Source organism: Poecilia latipinna, unplaced genomic scaffold (genome assembly GCF_001443285.1).
Source record: "Poecilia latipinna isolate Pla-1442-1.1 unplaced genomic scaffold, P_latipinna-1.0 Scaffold503, whole genome shotgun sequence".
Taxonomy (NCBI): Eukaryota; Metazoa; Chordata; class Actinopteri; order Cyprinodontiformes; family Poeciliidae; genus Poecilia; species Poecilia latipinna.
Window position 1 is genome coordinate 151,542 of NW_015113119.1, and position 22,490 is coordinate 174,031.

General features: G+C 38.2%; 2 protein-coding genes across 8 annotated transcripts in view; one reads left to right on the top strand and one right to left on the bottom strand.

Moving 5' to 3' along the window:
• The window catches only part of LOC106952257 (secretory carrier-associated membrane protein 1), a 15,303-nt gene extending 8,825 nt beyond the window's left edge, over positions 1-6,478 (bottom strand). The window contains exons 1-4 of one of the 2 annotated variants that reach the window (XM_015040264.1): positions 6,159-6,478; positions 1,737-1,814; positions 630-737; positions 197-308 (exon numbers count right to left, since the gene is read on the bottom strand). In XM_015040264.1, coding sequence (XP_014895750.1) covers positions 197-308; positions 630-737; positions 1,737-1,814; positions 6,159-6,215 — 355 coding nt within the window. In that variant the 5' untranslated portion in view covers positions 6,216-6,478. Of the gene's footprint in view, positions 1-196; positions 309-629; positions 738-1,736; positions 1,815-2,919; positions 3,264-6,158 lie in introns of those variants that run through there. The other variant, XM_015040265.1, reaches the window with a different exon arrangement.
• A 1,332-nt stretch (positions 6,479-7,810) lies between these two features.
• Positions 7,811-22,490, top strand: part of ap3b1a (adaptor related protein complex 3 subunit beta 1a) — a 63,838-nt gene continuing 49,158 nt past the window's right edge. For 2 of the 6 annotated variants that reach the window (XM_015040267.1, XM_015040271.1), the window contains exons 1-6: positions 7,811-8,151; positions 12,807-12,882; positions 12,979-13,053; positions 16,517-16,612; positions 17,541-17,701; positions 19,039-19,105. In XM_015040267.1, the coding sequence (XP_014895753.1) occupies positions 8,021-8,151; positions 12,807-12,882; positions 12,979-13,053; positions 16,517-16,612; positions 17,541-17,701; positions 19,039-19,105 (606 nt within the window). In that variant the 5' untranslated portion in view covers positions 7,811-8,020. Of the gene's footprint in view, positions 8,152-10,999; positions 11,288-12,806; positions 12,883-12,978; positions 13,054-16,516; positions 16,613-17,540; positions 17,702-19,038; positions 19,106-22,490 lie in introns of those variants that run through there. The other 4 variants (XM_015040269.1, XM_015040270.1, XM_015040266.1 and 1 more) reach the window with 3 other exon arrangements.

Consider the following 22,490-nt stretch of genomic DNA (forward strand, 5'->3'; position numbering starts at 1 on the left):
CCCTTCCCCATTTTAAAAAAACCTGTTTTAATTTTTCCACCGTTTCCAACCCCCCCCCCCCCCAAAAAAAAACAACAAAAAAACAAAAAAACGTATTGTTGCTAAAGAGACGACATCTGTGTATAAAATAAATGTTTGGCAAAGATATTTTTGTACAATTACAAAACATCACACTCTTCTCCTCTGTCTCTCTGACCTCCTGATGCGCTGAGGGACTGCATCTCCCTCTCCCGTCGGTCCAGCTCTGCCGCTTTCCGCTCCAGCTCCTCCTGCCGCCGCAGAAGCTCAGAAGCTGCTCCCGACGACTCCTGCAAGCACAATCCAGAAGGAATCCATCAACACGCCGGAAAACGTCTTGGGTCCTTCTGCTTTTGCTTGTGTTTTTCTGTTGTTGCTCCTGCAGATTAGAACTAAATTCTCTCTTCACAAATGCTGCCTCCTGCAGCATTGAGATGCCTCTGGCCGAATGTCAGCCAAAAGAGGTTTGGGAATTTTGTTCTATGAAGTTCATAGAAGTGGCTCAGTGATGCTGGGGGCTGTTTGGTTTTCTCACACTGGAAACCTGAAAACTACAAAAAAGTAAAAATAAATAAAACACAAAACATGCAGGTTTTTTTTTATTGTTGTACCTGCGCCTGAGGTTGTGCGTAGGCTGGAGGCTCCTCTGAGGCCCTCATGATGGCAGGCTGAGTGGAGGCCCCGGGGCCTGCACTCCTGGGAGCCACACCTGCAGGTCTCTACGCAGGAAGCAAAAGAGGAAAGAGCCATTTAAGTTTCTCTTTTTAGTGAGATCGCCACTATCTCACACTGCCGGACAGTGAGGTGACATGGCAAAAGTTTATAGTTAAAAAAAAAAAAAAAAAAAAGCTGCCGCAAATAAATGAGGAAGTTAGTGTTTCTTCAAATGGCGAACATGCCGATCTGTTAATTAGTAATGAGAAAAATAACACCTCAAAAGTACAGCACATTACTGTATAAATAAAATGAGAACATTTTAAAAAAGATTAAATAAAAAGTAATGCTGTGTGGGGTGGAGAATAGCCGTCATAGCAGCAAAACAATACAAAGATAATAGTTAATGGAGGAGAAATCTGAAACCGTTTGTGTCCCTATTTTTAAAATGTACAGTCAGTCTCTGATTTATGACATCTCAACTATGGCTCAGTGTCTTTTCTTGAATTTGTTTTTAGATAAAGTATTCCAATAGGACAATAAAAATCTGATAACACTGCATTGAAACCACTCCAGGAAACCACTGAAATGACTGAGTCTGATGGAATATTTCACAGAAAATATCAACACAAAACATTTTTAAAAATCCATTTTATAAGAATACATTCAGTTTTGTTTTTGCTTGTTTCTGTATTTTTCAGCTATACTGGCATATGTGCATGATTGTAGCCAAAATCATAAATCTCCAAATGAAGAGAGTAGCTGTTTGTTCTTTCAGGAAATGGTCTTTTTTTAGAGACTGTTTGCTCTAGTTAACGATTAATCAGTTACTAAATTAGTTGACAAATATTTCAATTATAGATTAATCACAATTAATCATTTCAGCCCTAACAGAGTCAACATTTCTGCAGAAATAATCTAAATTTTAAACCTCTTTGTGCTGTGCCTTCATAAGAGAAGATGACAAGTGAGGTTTTAACTTGGAACAAGTAAGCATCAAGGATCAATTCAGAGAAAATTTTTTTTATCAGTATATCCAAATCTATGAGTGTTCAAAGACTCACTGGTTTGGCATCTGTGAAGGGGTTGTACTCCTCTAGCCCTGAAGTGGCCGTCTGCCTTGCTTGTGTCACCGATGGATCCTGAAACAAAAACAATTGGCTTCATGTGGCAGTGCTTTCAAATATATCACAAGATTTGGATTTTGAAAAGTAACATGAGAGAGGGTATGAGAGCTCTCTTTGTTCTAACAAAGCTAGTCTATAATTTAATATTTAGGTCAAAGAAAAGATAATCTCAATTTTCACAAGACAGCAGCAAAAAGTTCAAAGAGGAGGGAAAATCCTTTCGATTGCTTCCGACTAATAAACAGACGAGCATCGTCTGGCACATTTCTTGCAAGAATTCAACAAATTATTGTATTGCAAAACTATCTTAACTCTCAATTGCTAAGAAATGACAGCCGAGTAAAAAAAGAAAAAGAAACATTTTAGGGCAGGGCGAAAAACTGATTTTATCAATTAATCGAAATTTTGCTTTTTTAAGATTTAATTTTTGGAAAATCGCAATTTGGCCGAGCATGTTCTTTGGCAAGCGTCTTTTACAGCTTCTATTTGGACTTTCAAATCATGTAAACTCTATGATGGTATATAAGATTTCTTGTTTTTTTATAACATGAATAAATTTGTATTACACAAATACCTGTGTAAAATTAGAAGAATAATGTAATTATAGGAGACCAACACACACACACAAAAAATAAAAAAAATAAATGAAGAATGTTGAGGTTCTTGTCAAGTTATACTTATGTATACGTTTTACAGTTAATACTAAATAGAAATATTGCATCTTTAAACACATTAGCATTGAATTATTATCAGTAGCAGAACTTCTAAACGACTGAATCTATTTCGAAGAACAAACAACACGAACTGAGGAGCTCCTGGTAACGGAGGGGTTTTTCCCCCTCAAAATATTTTTTTTTCTCATAAACTTAAGACTTTATCATTTGGTAAAATTGCGTCGTTTGGGCGCAGCGGAGGTACAGGAGTAAAGCGCGCGACCCACAGACGGGTGCGTCACAGATATCGGGTCCCCAAAACAGAAACTAAAAAACATCAATTAAAACCGGAAATGATTTGACAAAATAAAATACTTTATTTTTAAACCACATCGCACAGCCCTAGAATCCATGTAATTGCATTAAAATCTTCGTCCCCGCACGCAACAGTTGAATATATAGCTTACCATGAGCTGCCGGTTAGCCTCGCGCTAGTGTCACTCAAATGGCTGCTGGAGACAAACATCCAATCTGGGTTATTCCTGAAGTGCCAGCCTTACCCAGTCCCGTCTCTCCCTGACTCTTGAATGTCTCACAGCAGCTCTTCCGCTGCCGCATGCATGCAAACGAGGCGTCACCGGAGCGCTGTCGTTAATTTTTCAGTGTACACTGCGTTTAAAATTTAATGCTGTCCTACTGCCTAGCTCCGCACACCCAAAGCAAATTAACTGTGTTTTTTTTTCTTTTGGAACATCAAAAGATCAGCTGGCACGCTCTGCCTGCTGCATGAAACAATGGAGACTGATTTTAATGTTTCTACATTAATTTCTACCATATCCTGGATCCGAGCAAGCCGCAAAGAGTTGTGATGTGACATCTCCACCATAAAAAAACCTCTGACAGAGTCTAATTAGCCTACTTTCTGAAAAATGGGACAAAACAGTCAAAGACCAGAGGGTCAATTCGTCCCATATGTTGCCAATAACGCCACCATATGAATCCATGAAGTATTGATAATTGCTTCGAGCGTAATGGCGTTAGCCAGCAGATGACCGACATGAGGCAGCAGAGCACAGGATCGGGAAATTAAGGAAATTAGTGACTTATCATTAATTTACCCAGTAAAATCTACCCATCATTCGATGATGACGAATGATGTCATCATCGGGTGATGATGATAACATTTCGATAAATTTTCAAAGCTGAAAATCGTGTCATGGTTACAAAAGTCTTCAAATATTTTCCGTTCATTAGTGTGTTGCAGTAAGCAATATATCAATAAATGGCATGGTAAATTAAATTGAGCTCAATAATTTCCATTTACATGATTTATCATATATATATATATTTTTTTACCTCTTTTCTCTCTTTATATCAAAAACTGGATGGCAAAAAGTCTTCAGTCTGGTTCTTTGGTCTCAAATCGCTCTTTTTGTTGAAGTAAAATTTTATTTACAGAATCTTCATAATTCTATTTGCTGTTTCTGTTCCTTTGCTTATTTATTTAAATATTTAAATAAATATTTAAAATGTCTTCCAGTTCCAGTGTTTAAATATGCATTACAATTTAAAATTTACTGATATTTGAGAATGTGTTCTTGCATTACATTACTTGAAAATGGTCTGAAAAGAACAATATTATCATTTATCCCAATAACTCCTGGGACAATTTATCGTCCAGCAAAATTTGTTATCATGACAGGCCTATTCTTCCACTCTTCTGGTTTTAAGTTAATTTAATGAGACAGGATGGAGATGCGCACTGCTGGTCAGCTGGCTGAAGTATGGATGCTACACTTTTCCTTTGCCTATACAAGAAACACAACTCAGGATATTTTTAAAAATATTTCTGATAGTGAAAAATCCAGAGACCTATGCTGGGAAAATGAAGGGAGAGCCACCCATCTCATGGCAAGGTAACACCGTTATAAGCAACAAGCTAAAAGCTAATCCTCAGAGTTACTCTATAAAAAGCAAAACAGTAAAATGAAACAATATTCTGCACAGTAAACTGCTAAATTTAGTATTGTTTATCTCTTACTTCTACATTACAACAAGTGCTTTAATTTAAATTCTTACAGTTATAATTATCCATATCATCATGTTCATAATATGTATGAGGCAGTAGGAATAAATGCTGATTTTGTTTATAATGAAAGCAATCTGATGATGTGTCAGGTTTTTAATTGATTTTTTTGTGTGATTACACTGATACTTTAGATTGTCATACGATGACTATCTAAAACCAGACAAAACTTAAAAGCAACTTCTTCTTTTAAAAAGGAATTAGGTTAGATGATTATGTGAACTAATTTGATCATTATAATTACTACCATAACTATCTAGTAAATGTTTGGTAGAAAGGTAGCCAAACATTGTGTGTTCCCTAAAAACAACAGATGTGGGAAAAGTGTCAGAAGAATCCAAAGTTTTTCCACGTTGTTGGCTGTGACTTCTGTTGTAGAAATGCACCAAGATCCAAAATGCAACGGCAATAATATGGGCTAATAATGTTATGATATTTATTTAAATTAAACACCATTTCCTTCTTTTCTTTTTTTATTTAGTATTGTTGGAATTCATAATTTGCATACAATATAAAGTATAAGATTCTACAAAACAAGCAAGCAGTCCTTGTTGCTCATTCAGCCATCAAGACAGAACGACACCCAAAGGAAGGCTGGATGGATTACAGCATAGCTGATCTGTTTTATACTTTTGAGACAACATGGGTGGTAGCCCAGGACCCAAAGTTTTGGGGTGTCTCGAAGTTTCAGACTTTGTTTTTTATATAAACATTGTTCTTTATATGAAACTGGTAGACTCATGTGAAATGTGTTGTTTGAATTTTGTAAAAAAAAAAAAATTATCAATGTATATAATACATGTATATTTGAAAATTCAGAAGCTATAGTTTTCTTTTTGGGACCAACCATCTTTACATGGGACGTTTCAAACATGCTAATGTAGAAGTCTATCTATTGGTGCACAGTACTTTGCATAAGTAAAATGCTTTATTTATTTATTTGTGGACAGGACACCAAAACTAACTCTAAGGGCCCAGGGGCCCTTATCCTTCTAAATCCGGCCCTGGGTGGGAGCCCTTTTAGGAATTTGCCCTCTAATTAAATCAGTCACAAATTTCTTTTTAATAACTTTGAGTTTCAGGTTCACCAAAAACATCCCCAACCAACAATTGATTCCCGTTTGTGCATGTTTGCACCATCAGATATGACTTATAGGGACGGTCGGAGGTTAGAAGTCAAAGTGCACCTGATCAAACGCAAGCTGTACCCTCACTAGACAGAAGAAAAGGGGAGACATTTTGATACAAAGACGATATGCTCTCATAGCTCTGCTTTGTTTTGAGTTCCTGCTTATCACTTAACTATTTAATATCTTGTTAAGCTTCTATATAAACATATAATTCAGTGTATAAATTAACTAAATGAATCAAGTCAAACGTGAAAACCTAAGTGCGTATATACCTGTTGATGTTTCGGTCTGAGTTAGCGCTAACACCTGCTTTATATTTCTATATTTCCTATAAAGCTTCAAATTCAAGTAGTTTTATTCCAGTGCCTTCACAGAACCCAGTCGGTACCAAACTTTCCTCCCGTCTTACGTGTCGCCATGTAGTTGGTATAAATATTGTATGAATACAGCGGCTAAAGCTACAGCAGCTAACTTAGCCAGCCAACGTTACCTGAAACGGGTTGCTAAAGTCCTGGTCCGCGAATGGGTTGCTGTCGAAGTCGGACATTCTTCCGCTGAATGGACAGCTTCACGTCGGTTCCGTCCACGTCCGTCTAATGTGTTAGTGGTTCTGGTAATATTTAAACCTGAAAGCCGGGTGAAGAGGCTCTGAGGCAGCCAGCTGACAGGTGGAGGTGAGGGGAAATGTTGACCGGTTCCAGAAACAGTATCCTGGAGGAGAACGGTTCAACGAGGACACGTCAGGCGGAAGTGCAAAAACGTCACAGAGGAGAAACGCAAACTAAAAAAGTATTCACTAAGGGCGTTCTCATAATAGGATGCGATTCTTGCGCATTACGTAATTTCCTAGTAGCATGAAAAAATGCAGCGAAGTCAGCTTTTTAATTTGGAAATATTTCAGGAAATTGTATTATTCAAAACCTCTTGAATCTGGAACGTTTATTAACTTACTGCTGATGGTAAATATAAAAAAGAGATAAATCTGTTAATGTTTACTCAAATGCGTCAGTAATTAATTTATTAAGAATGTATTTTTGATCAATGAGTTTTGACCAAGCAGAGTCAGTGGGCGGGGCTAAGAAATTATACGAACAGTAACATATTTATAACAAATGTTGCAAATCAAATGATACATTGTTATTTAACCAGTTACTTTCGAAATTATTTCAGCAAAGATGGCATGAAAGGCACTTGGTAGAATAGCTCCCTACGACATTTGTGCATTTTGTTCCCTTTGTGGCTTCCCAAGTAACAGACGAGCTCGTGGCGTTTCAGCCATAGATCTACACATCATGAATGTGAGAAGCTTAAATGTGGGGAGATCGCTAACTTATGGAAGCCCGTTTCCACCACTCTGTTAAAAAAAAATTATCTCATTATAATGAGATAGTATCTCATTACAATGAGATACTATCTCATTATTTTGAGATGCTATCTCATTATTTTGAGATAGTATCTCATTATAATGAGATAATTTATTTTATTTTTTTACAGAGTGGCAGAAATGGGCTTCCATACTAACTAGACTGTTTTAATTGACAGACTGAAAAAAACATGCTTTTTTATAATTATATTTGTAGAGCATCGTTTCGCTTCTACTTGTTTTCTTGCAGTTGCTCTACTTAACATAAGGAAAACACAATTGTGTTTATGAATAAACATGAAATGAAAAATAACATAATTTTTACTTAACTATAGCCATAGATATCATTTGAACTATGTAAAAAAAAAAAAAAAAAAAAAACGTAACTCAAATGGTCGCTTTGGAACCAATACATTATTGTGAACTGATTATTCAGGGAACTTTATCCAGTAAATAGTTTACTTTTTTGATTTTGTAATTTTAGTACCATGGCTTCACGTTTTAATCATTTTAAACTGTGAGATTTGCATTCGAATTTTGCTTGACAGATTTCACAAATTAAAAATGGTTACTTTTTTTCGTTTCACGGTCAAATTACATATTTTTTCCCCAACTTTGATAAATTTCATTATGATTTGAACGAGTTTTAATTATTTCTCTGAATGTTTTTTTTTTTTTATGTCAGAGGGTTTTTAATTTAAAAAACTGAAAACACACTTGGTTATTTAGCCTGCATCAGGCTCTACTTGTTGTATATCTATGGCCGCCCTGCAGCTGAAGCCCAGTCATGTGACGCCAACTTGTCCAACTCACACTTCCGCTTCTGCGTGTAAAAAAGTTGTGAAAAATCTGGAAGAAGTTTAGCTCTGCAGGAATTTTAAAAAAGACACTACGCTGACGTTTTTCTTGACAAGATAACGCGACGTTTACCGCTCCAAACATACGCGGAGTCAGTTTTCCTCTCGGACTGCAGTTTTAGAAGCGAAGTCATGTCGACTACAGCTCTGTACAACGACCAGCAAGGAGGCGCGGAGGCTGCGGTGGAAGCGGGGCAGGAGACCACCGCCACCATCTCCAGCGGCGGGGCTGCCTTTGGACTTTTCAGCACCGACTTTAAGAAGTAAGTCAACTCCACATGTTTCACTATCGAATACTTCCGAGCTTTTGAGTGGACAGGTTTGTGGTCGACGCCTGCAGCTGTTTACGGCCAGCATCAACAAAGCAGCCTCTGAAACACTTGCTAGCATTCCTTGTTGCACACCATCATTAAGGACCTTTGACCTGTCATGTGAGCTCCAACTACACCCCTTTAACTTCAGCTGACTCCAGCAAAATAATGACCTAGTGCATGTCACCATTTTGTGTTTATACTCTGTTATGCTGGTGAGCAAACAGTTTTAGTTTTTCCAAATTTGGCTGCACGAAGTTAAGAATTTGGGGTGGCGATATGGGCTTCAAATTTCATCACGATATTTTCAGTTGATGTTTATTGTGATAATGATAAAATTGATGATAAAATACTATGCCTTCTTTTCAGTTGTTTTTTTAAGGCACAGCAATCAAAGCCACACAAATGCCGCTCTTGAAAGATGTTTGAAATAGTCTCCTTCATATGGAGCTGATTTTTATTTTTATCATTTTAGTCATCCTGTACAATTTGTTGAAAGCTATTGATGCCCTCATGAAAAGATGGCAAAAATAATTCCAACAATACAGTCAGTTTTAGTTTTTCCCCCCTAAGCATTATTAATTGGAATTTATTGCCATAAATCAAAATTTTTACAAGAAATTTGTTGCAATAAATTATATAGTAAATGCCTACCTTAGGGACAAGCATTGATGTAAAAGAGAAGCTTGGATTGCTTTAATTTTATGTTGGAAATATATTTTATATTTACTGTTTGAGTACTTGAAGTAACCAACAAAAAAAATAAACAAAAAAGAAAAAAACAGGAATTGAGCTTGAAATTTGAAGTGGCCAGAAAAAAAGCTTGATCTGTGCGTCCCTCGATCAAATTTACTTTTATTAGTTTATTGTTTTTGATTGGCTTTATGTCATTTTTTGCTCCTTGTTTTGTAGGTTGTTTGCCTAATCTTCACGTCGGTGTGTAATTTTGTCATAGTGTATTTTTTTTTTGGTTTTGTTTTTTTACAGTGGTTATGCTTTTAATCTTTCAAAGTCAATCATTAAAAAGCAGAATTTTACTACACATTTCTAGTGTGAGCTGTAGAAAACGGACTGTTCTCCCAATTACATTCTGATATAATTTTACAGTTTTGCAAACTGTGACTGTTGGAGCAAAAATGTGATAAGAATGTCAAACACCTTTTCTAGTTGCAAAACTGTTCACATTATTGCTTAGTTTTCAAATTAGTTTGGTTTAAAGGAGGCTACAGTAAGCATATTGCAGTTTTTGTTTTGTTTTTAACATTTCAGGTCAGAAAGTGACCACCAGAGGTCAGCAAATCACAATTTGAATCAGCTTTTGGATCCATTACTTTTAAAATCAAACACATTAGTGAAGAAAGCTGCAGATTTAAGTTATCCAAGGTGTGTGTGATAAGAGAACTTTTTACTTATTTATTTTTATATTTTGGCTTTAAACCTCAGCAACAAACCTGCAGAAGTGTAATGTCTGTTGACGAGCTAAGAGACTGAGAAGAAAAATACAAGATATGAATAATGTGTCAGAAAAAGGTTCATCATGCGTATGAATAGTGACGCTGAAAGAGTGAACAAAAGTTCCCACAGATGCATTCCCTAAGCTTTTGAAATGTCATTCCAGAAGAGTGGAAGCTAATATAGTCGCAAAAGGTGGGAAGACATTATATTAAACCCTGTATTAGGAACAGAATTTCACATTACAGACTTTTAAAAAATATACTTTATATAAAATCAACTTTTTTAAGCTATTGATCATTATATATTGTTATTCCCTCATCAAAAATATACCTGGAGTGTTGCTTTGATTCTTACATGCATGTTTGAGAAATCCTCGAATGGCAGCCATTCGAGTTTATAAAAGTCGAGCTTCCACATCACAAAGCATCCCTGCGACACACCTCCTACACACAGCTCCTTCAGACTAGCAGCAGCAATTAGCAAATACCTGGTGCATCTGCTGAGCTCATTATACGAACTATTTCTGGTGCTCTAACAAATATTTGTAAATGCATAATATAGGTTTGGTGTGTTATGAAGTGCTGAGTGTTGGAAATAGCAGGAGCTTCTTAAAGAGACGGGGGGCCCAATTTCAGGGCGTCAAATTTCTTTAAGTCATATTTGGTATATGTATTATTTTTATAACTACTGAAGGTAAAATAATTACCTGTTTGTGCTATAAAATGATACTACGTGGACTGAAAACGCATAACACATCAACTGAAGACTGTCAACCCATCCCCTCAAAGAAAACAATACGGGTTTCAAATGGGCCAAAACTACATTTCTCATAAGCCAGATTTCTACATTTACAATAATACAAAAAACCCTCCCTTCTTTTGTACTCCACGTCTTCAAGGCTATTTCCTCACATTCATCCTGGCTCGGCTATCTTTGATTAAAGGCCTGTCCTGTTGGCCTCGCCTGCCAAACTTGGCAGGGCATGCAGACCCCGGCCATGTCGGCCCAAAAGTGGATTATCGTACAGCAGTAGCAGAGGAAAAGTGGCTCTATGTTTACCCACCAGTCAAGATAAGGCCCTCCTTTTTCCCTAGAGGGAAGTGCTGTTGAGTCGTACACAAAGCCAGGAGGCAGGTGAGGCAGCCGGGGCCGCATGTGCCAACAGGGAGCAGAAACGGTCGAATGACGTCCATCCAGCAGCAGCAGCAGGAGAGAACGTGAACAAACCCTGTCCTCAGGCATAAGGATGACCAGCCGTTAGCGAGTAGAAGGGGGCATCTTGTGACTTTCTTTTTTTTTTTTTTTGCACAACTGAAGAGGAAGAGAGAAGTGAATGACAAAGTCTGTGCAGCCTGTCTTGTGGTGTTTCCCCAGCTGTGTCTGGCTTTGGCTAAAAAAGACGACTTCATTCTGAACCTGAAGAAGAAACAAACGTTTGTGGATTTTCCGTCAGTCGACAGTCCAGGATGAACGGCGGTTTCTCGTCGCTGCGTTCGGAGGCGGCGGGGGCCATGAGGACGGTGCTGGTGTCTGCCGAGAGCTTGCAGCTCACTCTGAAGCCTGAGCTCACTCAGGAGGAGCAGGCCCTGACGCACGCCACCGGCGGTAAAGCCAGGGAGACACTCAAAGCCGGGTACAGCAGTAAGGCCGTTGTCTGAGAAGAGAAGTCTGCTTGGTTACTGAGCCAGATGAAGTAGACGGAAGAACGTTAGGAGAATTAAAATGACGACTAGGTGGTGTGGAGCAGAAATATTGAAATCACTGTGTTAATGTGCGTAACTAGAGATGCACCAATCTGATACTGATATCTGTATCGGTCCAGATATTGAAAAAACATTTATATTAGGTTTCCATGAATGTGTCCAATTCATAAGATCAGATCTATTCAGTCTAAGTCTATGCTTCGTGCTCTGAGTGACGTCATGTTTTGCGATTTTACACTTTGTTCAGAATTCCTAATTTCACTTGTTGAACCATCTGAATGAAGGTTTGTTGCAGTTTATTCAAGGTTTTCAACCCGTTTCCTTCACGTTCTTTATTATTTATTTTACATTGGCTGTTACTCTTCTAACTGCACTGACTGAACAAATAAAAGTTGTTTTTACATGTTTGACCAAGCTTGTGAAGCTATTGGTGTATTTAAACATGCTGCACTGGTACAAAGTTATCAAATAAATTAGTAATTCAGTATATTTATGTCTGTTTAAAAAAAAGAAACATTTTAAATCAATTCAACATTGTTGTTTTGTATCAAATTGGTATCAGCTGATTTTATCTGTATCAGAAGTGGAAAAAAGTGGAAAACTTTCTTTCAAATTGTACAGAAAGTCCAATTGGGAATTCTAAATATAGTGTTTAAAAAAAAAAGCACAAAGTCGCTCAGAGCACAAAAAAATAGAATTAGATTGAATAGATCCATCATTAAGGACCAGTACAGATATTAACATCAGATTGTTGCTTCTCTCCACTTTTACATTCAAGGTGGAATGAACTGAGGTGAAATGAAGCATCTGCAGAATTTTGAATCAATTAGCCTCAACAAAACGTAACAATGTTTGTCATGGGAACCGTCTGAGAGTTCGCTGAGACAGTTGACTGGTAACAATGTCCTGCTGTTCTCTGCATGGGACACTGAGAACAACCATTGTGAGTTAGCCTGTTAGCTTCCTAAAACATGATCATTGTCGTCATGCCAACAATGAGCCGGTTTAACTCATCTTTTTCCGAGGACAGCGTTGTTTTCAGACTGTGCAGCGTTACCTGTTTGTGTGTGTAGGGGGGGGGGGACCATTTTCTTGACTCATCCGACGTTGTGGGGACCTGTGTGATTCCCATAAGCTGTTTCTGGGTCAGGGGTTAGATTTAGGTCTAAGGTGTGAATTGAGTTTTGGTTAGGGTTAGGTACGTAATGGTCAGGTTTAGAGTGTAGAAAATGAATGGAAGTCAATGGAAAGTCCCCACAAAGATGACCACCTAGACGTGTGTGTGTGTGTGTGTGTGTAATGGATGAAGTGGATCCAGATGTCCAGAACATGGGGATTTCACAGCACCTTTGACCCAGTCGAAACTTTGAAACTGATTAGTTAAATAGCCTCTGTTGGTACACGGTGTTCCAGCTGAGACGTTGACCAGAAATGTCTTCCTGTTCCCAGAAACGAAGACCTGAAAGAGATGCTGGAGAGCAACAAGGAGTCCCTCAAACTGGAGGCCATGAAGAGGATCGTTCAAGTGAGTTTATTTTTATTTACTTGCTGTTTTACTTTTTTAGAAAAAAACTACCACAACTACTATGTATATGTACTTATATATTTGTATTCCTTTTAGCTCATTTCTAAGGGGAAAAATGCATCTGACTTGTTTCCGGCGGTGGTGAAGAATGTCGCAAGCAAGAACATTGAGGTATGACACCATTGAGAAGCAGATGATTCATTTCATGTTGGCATGACTCACCACGTGGTTTGTGCTTGTGTGGCGCTAGAGCAAATTTCCTCATATAAAGCTAGAATTGGATCATGTGGACGGCTTAATTGAGTTGCGGCGTTATTATTATCCATGCAGTGGATGACCTAATTAAATCAGGATATTTTATAAAAAGCTGATTCTGTTTCAAATGGATCCAGATTTAGCTTCGTTTGTCTGTTTGGTTTCTGTAGATTTTTCTTTTGTTTATATTACAACCAGGCCTTTTGCAATAATCAATAAATCAATCAATTGCATGATAAATTAAATTAATTTGCATTGTTTGCTGTTTTTCTCTTTTTCTACCAAAAACTGGATGACAAAAGTCTTCAGTCTGGTGCTTTGGTCTTTTTTTTTTTTTTTTTTGGAAAGACAATTTTGTTTACAGAGACTTCATAATTCATTATATTTGTTTTTATTTATTTTGGATATTTAAAATGTCTTCCAGTTCCAGTGTTAAATGTTAATCAGAATTTAAAGTTTAATGATTTTTGAGAATGTGTTCATTATATTGCTTGAAAATGGTTTAAAGCAACAATATCATCGTTTGTAGCAATAACTCCTGGGACAATTTATTGTCCAGAAAGTTTTATCATTACAAGGCTAATTACAACCACAAAAGTCAATGTGTTTTAATTAGATTTTTTTAAACTTGAAAAGTAGTGCGTAGTTTGTAAAACACAAAGATAACACATAGTTTAATCTCTTATTTTTTTTTTTTTTTTTTTTGGTTGTAAACAAAACATGTGAGTTTTTCTCATCCCGAGGACGGGCCTCAGTATCCTCCCTGTGAAGCTGATTTTAGCAAATGACCGAACTCTAAGCAGCTGTTCCAGAAGGGGGTCCATGCCCAGAGCCTGTGAATATTGATTAGCAGCAGCAGAATAAATCACAATGCGCGAAGGGGGCTAGCATGTGAGCAGGGGGCCAGAGGCCGGGCGCCGCGTACGAGTCATGGCGCCGAAGCAGCTGGGCGGCAGGGAGCGGGGACAGGCCGGCGGATATAATTGGACAGAGGCAGTCTGCAGTCACATCTTCTCTCTCCTGCCTAGTCTGCACCAGCTGCTAGGGTTGTGTGAGGTCTTCTTACTTCATCTTGTCTCCCTTGTCTTTCCCCGGCTCTTTCCAGTGTGTATGTGTGTGTGTGTCTCTAAAAATGGCCTCCTCATTCTCACTCGCCTCCCTCCCATCTCTGCGAGCGGCCACCGAGTCGCACTAATTACTGCACAACCTGAAGAGCGCGAGCGCAGTTTGCTGACAGCTGCTGCGATTTCATATGAAAGCTTTTTATTTTTATTCTAATCATTTCTGCTCTGTGATTCCCACAAACGTTGAAGCTGTGTTTTTTGCTTTTTCTTTGGTCTAGATTTATAGTTATTAGTAAAAAGTGTGTGTGTGTGTGTGTGTGTGTAATAGAGATGCAAGTCTTTAAGGGTCTTTCTAATCCTGAAAGGGTCTGAGGTTGATTCAGAAACATTTTTTTTTCTGAAATCAATTTTACATTACTTTGGCTGTTCAACTTCTTTTTTTTTTTTTTTTTTTTTTTAACCTTTTTTAAAAGATTGGTAATTTTTTTAACCAATGAAAAAAAGTCACATTTTTTGAAACCAATTTAGAATTTTTCCTTCAATTTTTTTAAACCAATTTAGAAACATTGGTTAAACTTTTTTTAAGCCAATTTAGAATGAAAAAAAAAATTAAAAACAATTTAGGAAATTTGGTTTCATTTTTTTAAACCAATTTAGATTTTTTTTTCTTTTTTTCAGTTATTTTTTATCGAAGGGAGCAGATCCTTGAGGGCAGATGGGTTGTGTCTCCTTTCTTATAGTGAGTAATGCCATTAATTCCAGCAGTAATGACCAGAATGATGATGGAGAACTGTGGTTCTCTGCTGCTGGTCAATACGTGCTGGATTAGAACGCACAGGGCCGATTACTGGCTGAAGATCTCCGTGATTGTACCTGAAATATAACCTTTCTCCTGACCTCCAGCTAAAATCAGCTCATAAATGGGATAAGTAGTTCCTCAAGCAAGTCGTCATTTTTTACAACACTTTTTCTTTCCTCTTTTCCGTCTCATTGGTTTGTTTCTGGAGCTCTAACGAGATTTTGTAAAGCTTTGACTCGCAGACACTGATTTTTAGAGGATCCTAATTTGTCTTTTAGAGCTATAATTAATTAACAGCAATCTAAATATTTTAACAAAATGTTTTCACTATGAGCTGAGGTGACGTCACACTGTGTGCGAGAGTGGACTGTTTGTAGTCATCGTCTTTGTTTTTCAAAGTTTAAAGGGGCAGTTTTATGTAAAATCGACTTTTTTGCGCTTTACGTCAGGTTATAATGTTATTCGTTTATCAAAATCATACTTGGGTGTTGCTTTGATTGGTTCATGCGACCATTCAACTGTGCAAAACGCCTGGTTAGGCGTAGCTGCTTCTTAAAGGCGTAGCTGCTTCTTAGAGCTGCAGTTTCCAAGCTTCTGCCTCACAGATCAGCCCTCCTACTCAACTCCTGTATACTAGCCAGCAGCAGTTAGCAAACACCTGAGTCCTCTACGTGTTACACTATTTTTTTTATTTGCTTGTTTCTCATATTAGATTTCTTCTAGAAAATCCACTTGGAAGTCAAAAATGACGCCGTCCGTTCTTAATCTTAGTGAGAACGGACTTTGTAGTTACTAGTCTGTGACTTTCTCCTGTGTGCGGGTTGAAGGCTCCTGGTTCCTGTTCTGGGTCGGGACCTTTTTACCTGATGACTGGGCGTAAATCCTGGATTTTAAAGGTGATCCGAAAGCAGTTTCTGTGTGATTGTTATGTAAAAAAATGGCCTGCGATCTGCATGAACATCCAACATTACAGGATTGGCTTTTTAAAATCGTTTCGGTGTTGTCAGCGTGACCTCGTTGTCTGCTCGCCGGTCTGAAAAAGATTGGATCTTTGAGCTTCCAGCCGCCTGGTCTTTGGTGCGTCTCTGGTTTTATTCTTCTTTCCTAACTGAGGAGCCGAAACGAATCAACGGACGACCGACCTTTTGACATCTGAGCTAGTCAGGAAAGCAAGACAATTATTATCTCAAGCTTTCCTGTGAGAAACGAAGAGCAAGGCTGACTCAAACCACGAACTTCTGAAGACGGGAAACCTTTTATAGCAACACTTTTTCCAGCCCTTTGAATAATAATAATAATAATAATAAATAGACTTCCAGTGAAAAACAAAACAAAAAAAAACAGTAGGAAAGCTGTCCTTTTTATCTCGTACATCATTGTTCATATTTTCCATTTGATAACTCCAGTCCAAGGCTTTTTCAGCGACTTTACAACCAACCGTCAGTTTGTTTCCTTCTCTGACTTAAAACATGAACTTTCTAAATTAACTCTTTCTTCTTTTTCATGTGTTGGGCAGCTGAAGAAGCTTGTGTACGTCTACCTGGTGAGGTACGCAGAGGAGCAGCAGGACTTGGCTTTGTTGTCAATAAGCACCTTTCAACGGGCCCTGAAGGTAAAAATAGCCCAAGCTGAGGCCTTTTCTTTGTCTGAAGCCTTATAAACACTACAGTTTTATCAGGCAGATGGTTCTCTAACTTTGAAATAAATCCAAAGTGTTTCACTCACCAAGTCATGTCCAAATGGTGTTGCATCCATGTGGAATGCATTCTCACTCATTTCCGCTCCATAGGAATTAATTTCTCATGTTTGCCACACCAGTATAGAAAAGAACTGCCTGAATTGGATATAAATTTAAGCAAATTATTGAGGTATCACACATTCATGCTAGTAGCTTTTTGCTTAGTGCTGCATAAACATGATTCAGAAGGTGGTGAAGCTATTGGAGAAGCTACTTGTTATGCATGTTTGCAATCATCACAGTGCAGAGAGCCATTAACACGGCTGAGATGAGCATTTGTTTTTTATTGTTGCAGTGGTATTCCCCAACACTACATGGCAGTTTGAAGACCAGTAGTAAATCTAACTCTCCACAAAAATTTGTGAAAATGTTCTGACATTAGCTTGTGTTGCTAATGCTAATTAGCCGGGCCATTGAGTGAAACAAATCCTGCTTGTTTCCTAAATGGATAACTTGAGATTTGATGCTATTTCTTGATCTGAGTTTAACTTTCCACCAGTGTTTTTCTCTCTCTCTCTTCACAATCATCTGCTTCAGGTTTTGCTCCATCTTGAATTATTTTCCGCAGAACTTCCTGTTTGACCAACTTAATTTTGCTTCTATTTTCTTGTAGACATCTGATTTCTAGATCTGTACTACTTAGTGTTTGTGCTTCTTGTACCACAGTTTGAGAACCTGATATTAGGCTATGATGTAGAGATGAAAACAAAAATAACTTCTACTTTTTCTTTCCCTCTTGACTCAAATATCATCGTCATTACAACGGACATGTTTTCACTTTTCTTCTTCATTTCTGCACCAGGATCCAAACCAGTTCATCCGAGCTAGTGCCTTAAGGGTCCTGTCCAGCATCCGCGTCCCGATTATCGTCCCCATCATGATGCTGGCCATCAAGGAGGCTGCCTCTGACCTTTCCCCTTACGTCAGGAAGACCTCTGCGCATGCTATCCAAAAACTCTACAGGTAGGACTTTATGCACAAACGGCATAAAGTCCTGGTGGATATTCATCCTATATGGATCGATCCCTATTTTGCCAAAAGTATTGATCTTTTAATAACTGACTTTGTTTTCAAAAGGCTTTTATAAACTAGTGGCCTTTCTTCATTAGTGGACAGGAAGTATGGTAAAGATGGAAGTGGATGACTACAGGAAGTGGATAGGGTTGAGGATTGTAGTGCATGGAAACCATCTTTGGTGGTACCTAAGTCTGCTTTTATTTTATTGGCTAAATACAGTAAGCACTTTCAAAAATGGAGCAAACTTTGTTCTCACTGCTGAAAATAGTTTTTTATTCAGTCTAGCTGAAAAGGACGAGCAAACTGGATTAGGCGATAACAAATTTTGCTGGACGATAAATTGTCCCAGAAATGATAGTGATAAGCGATAACATTGTCATTCTGAGATCATTTTCAACTAATATGATAATAAAATAATAAATAAAAATAACTAAAATAATAATAACAGCCTTTCTTTTCATAAGGCAGACATGCAAAAAAAAAACTCAAGTTATGATACACCCTACATTTCTACAAACTTCATTTTTTTTAATTAAAACTCAATTAAATTAATTTAATTAATTAATTAATTAATTAAAACTCAGTTTAAATAAACTTAAACTGAGTATTAAGTTTATTTACAATAAACTTAATACTCAGTTTATTGTTTAGCAGTTTAAAAAAATCAAATTTTTTTTGTAAATATAATTTCTGAAAAGTGTTTTTTTTTTATGCCCACAAGTACTTTTGACTTGACTTTATGTCCCCATGTGACCAAAATGTCAGAACATCACTAGTTAAGATGAAAGCATGTTCATGTTTTTGAATGTCCTAGACAAAGTCCAGGCCTAAATACAATCAGGCAACTTTTGCAAGACTTCGAAAAATAATGTCCAGATGCTCTCCATTAAGTTAGACTGAGCTATTTTGCGCGCAAGAGTGGACAAAATGATAGAAAGTTCACTTCTGTAGAGAAAGCCGGTTCTACAAAGCATCCAATTAGTGAGGGTGAAAATCCTAAGCACACATCAGATTTTAATTTGAAAAAACATGTTCAAAATCACACATTTTGCTTCTTGTTTACAGTTATTCATTACTTTGTGTCACTCTATTACTCAAAATCCCAATAAAATACATTCACATATGTGGCTGTAACCAGTTCAGATGGTGTCAATAGACACATGAAGCTGCAGTCTGTCCACACAGTGCTGGTGATTTAATTTCTGTTCTTTCATGTGAACAATTGCATCTCAACAGCTTACCGTTTGCCCTTTTTTTTCAAAGTGTTTCTCTTTTCCTCTCAGCTTGGACGCAGACCAGAAGGAGCATCTGATCGAAGTGATCGAGAAACTATTGAAAGACAAAAGCACGGTGAGTTCCTGCCGTGCAGTTCGCCATGCAGGCCACCGGAGGGCGCCAGAGTCAAGCAAGTCCTCCGGCATGCCGGCTCATTCAGCAATGCCATGGTTTGTTAACACCCACTTAAACCCACACGTCTTCAGATGCTCCCTGTTAAGTGTCCATTTGGAAGGAATTTTCGCACTGATGCTAGTGTCAGCTTAATTTTCTCGAAGGCCAGCTCCTCTTTTTTTCTTTTTTACCCCCTCTAAAGTAGACCTTAAATGAGCTGGATTCTGTGTTTAGAAACAACACGGACGGCCCATTGGAAGCCAGCAGGCGGCACATTTTGCTTCGATGAGGTCACAGCAAATACTAAAGGGTCTTTAAATGGCAATTTCAGATATGTAGATACAGGCTAGAGAGTGCACCGTGGGTTGTGTTGGCACGCGCAGATCGTGCACAGTTTGTTTTGATTACGTATTCATAGAGTCCAACTATCATTATACAAACAAAACAAAACAGCTTAGGCCAAAAGGGGGGGAGGAGGCGTGGGATGGGAGTGGTGGGTGGAAAGCCCGGTACCAGATGCAGAGCATATTTAGCCACCAGACGCTAACGAAGACAGATGACTTCTCCGTGCCGGAGCCCACATTGCGAGGCAGGGGACAGAGGGAAAGGGCAGCATCATCACACAGACACACAAGCGCATCAGTCGGTGATGAATGGCGGAAAAAAACCTAAACACAGCGCATGCCTAATGTCAGCAAAGTAATGCATTTTTGTGACGCTAAGACCTGAGCCGTGCGAGGATCTTTTGGACTTGCAGCAGCGACGACAACAAAAGCTAACCATGTAAAATGACAGTTTACCTGTTAGCATGTGGCAAAATGCCTAATGGTGTATTGGAATATTTTTTGTTTTGATGAGGTGACCAGTAAAACCTTGACCTCCTGATTCCAGCTTTTAGCTGACTTGAATCATGTTATAATGTTATTCCCTTCATCAAAAACATAGCTGGAGTGTGGCTTCGAGTCTTTCATGCACATTTAATAAATTCTTCGATCAACCGTGGCAAGTGACTTTCCCACTCAGCTCCTTCAGACTAGCCAGCAGCAATTAGCAAACACCTGGAGGAACTGCACATCTGCTGAGCTCAATATAGTCTTTGTCCAACTTTCTGTTGTTTTTTTGTTGTTTTTCATTTGGTCTCCTGGGAACTTTTTATAGAACTTAGACTGGATCAATTCTGCCTCTTTCATAATTGAGTTTTATCGAATCAAATCATAAAGAACCAGTTAATTGACATCTTTAAGTGATGCCACAGCTGAAATCCTACACAATCATCTCGAGCTGTGTAGCAAGGCACACCTTTTGTGTTTCGTAGCATTAAGTTGGATCATTTTCAGTTTTCTATTTGACTTCAACATTTTTTTTCCTTGTGGGATAAAAAAGCCTTTTACTGTGTTAAGACATGAGAAGGTTCCTCTACTTTTACGTTATTGTTAAGTTGAAGTACTTACTAAGGAAAAATTTGAGTTCTTTTATTTTAACATTAATTTCAAGTATTGTTCTTTTTCAATGCATTTATTGACATTACTATAAAATTTCCCAATGAAAGCAACTTTGACAAAACCTTATCGACTCTTCTTTATAGCGATGCACCGATCATCCCAGGGGCCGATACCGATATTTACTTTTGTCAAAGTCTGACCCGTCGATTTTGATTCTGGACGGGCATCCCGATGTTCTTTTTAAGGACTGTAACACATATTTTTTTAAAAAAGAAAATAAACATTTGTTCCTTGTTTTGAATCCAACAGGTAGGGAGAGAGAACTACAGGATCATTCCTGTTTATGCTTTAGATATCATGTTGATGCATTTACAGATTTAGAAGGAAAAAAAAATGAATCATTTTTGTGATTTACAGGGAAAAAAACCTCACCAATCAGAGATTATCAAGGAATAATTATCTTTCCCTTGTGTTTGTGTGTTTTTGTTTTTTTTAAAATCAGTTTGATATTTAAAGTAACCTTTTAAAATTACAGTCATCTCACAATATTGCACAATAAGAAACATTAACATCAGGTAAATGGTTAATCTGGTGGGTTTTCTTCTGTACTGAAACACCCGGTTGTTGCTCGTTGTGCATCTTCGCCTCGCTCCCCTAACACACACCTTTGCTGGCGTTTAGCTAAACGCCCGTGGCACACGGCGGGCTGCTTGTAGGCAGGACGCTTTAAAGAGAAAATGGGGAGCGCCTGATGACAGAGACAACATAGGAGTTTGTGCAGCTGTTTTACCGTGATGGATCTATTATCCAGCCATTACAAGATAAATGATCGATCTCTCCCATCCATCCCCCCGCCCTGCACCTTCTGCAAAATTGAAATGAGAACAGAAAGGAAGAGCAGGGCGGGGGCGGTGGGGTACTATGATTAGGGCCTAGGTGAGATGCCCATTAATTTAAGAGAAAAGAGAAGGGAGGAGTAGGAAGAGAGGAGGAGTGGAGGATAGGCCGACCCCAAGCCGGGCCATCCATCAAAAAGGCGCGCGTTGTCTCTGACGTGATGACCCAGCACTCTCCGCCTCCCCGCCACCTTAATTAGAATTCATAGCAAAGTAGATGCAAGGAAACGCTTTGGGCCCCTTCATAATTTTATAGGAAATTTATTGTTATTAGAAGAACCATTTGCTTAGTGTGATTTTTCCATTACCGGCTTGTCACGCGGGGTAGATAATATGGCTGGGGGACCGGGGGGAGGCGGTGGCAGCGGCGGCGTATGAACGCCATAGATTGGGGTGTCAGATTTGTTGATGGTGCGTGTAGTTTACCTTGGAGCCGGATCTAATCGGGGGCTAGGGGTGGAGGTCTGTGGTCTTTGTCGGAAACGAGAGCTGGACGGTTGCGAAGAGAGGAAGTGACTCGGTAAACGCTAGGTGGAAATCTTGCTAAAACACAAAACTACAAAGGTTAAAATGTGGGGATTTTTTCTTTTTTTTTTTTCACCACATGACAACTTTAGAGTAAAAAAAAAAACATCCCAGTTTAACTGTATTTACACAGATTAAAAAAACAAATATCTAAATGCTTCTATTTAAAACATAAACTCTCATATTTCCACTACTGCGTAAAATAGTATCACATATTGATTATTACAGCTTCAGTAATGGTGATTTCACCACTAATTGAACGATTTAGAATAAACTGGTTTGATAGATGCTGTCACTGTGCAGAATCTGTCCTACTCTTCATACATTAAACTGGTTTTAACAAACTGGTTGATTTAATAGTTTAATCAACTGATTAATAGACGGCTCCCAGTCAGAGACAGGATAAGTGCCTTAGCGCTGTCAATCAAGCTCATGTATGCTAGAAGTCCTTCCCTACAAATCACATTTTAAAATGGTTTTCAT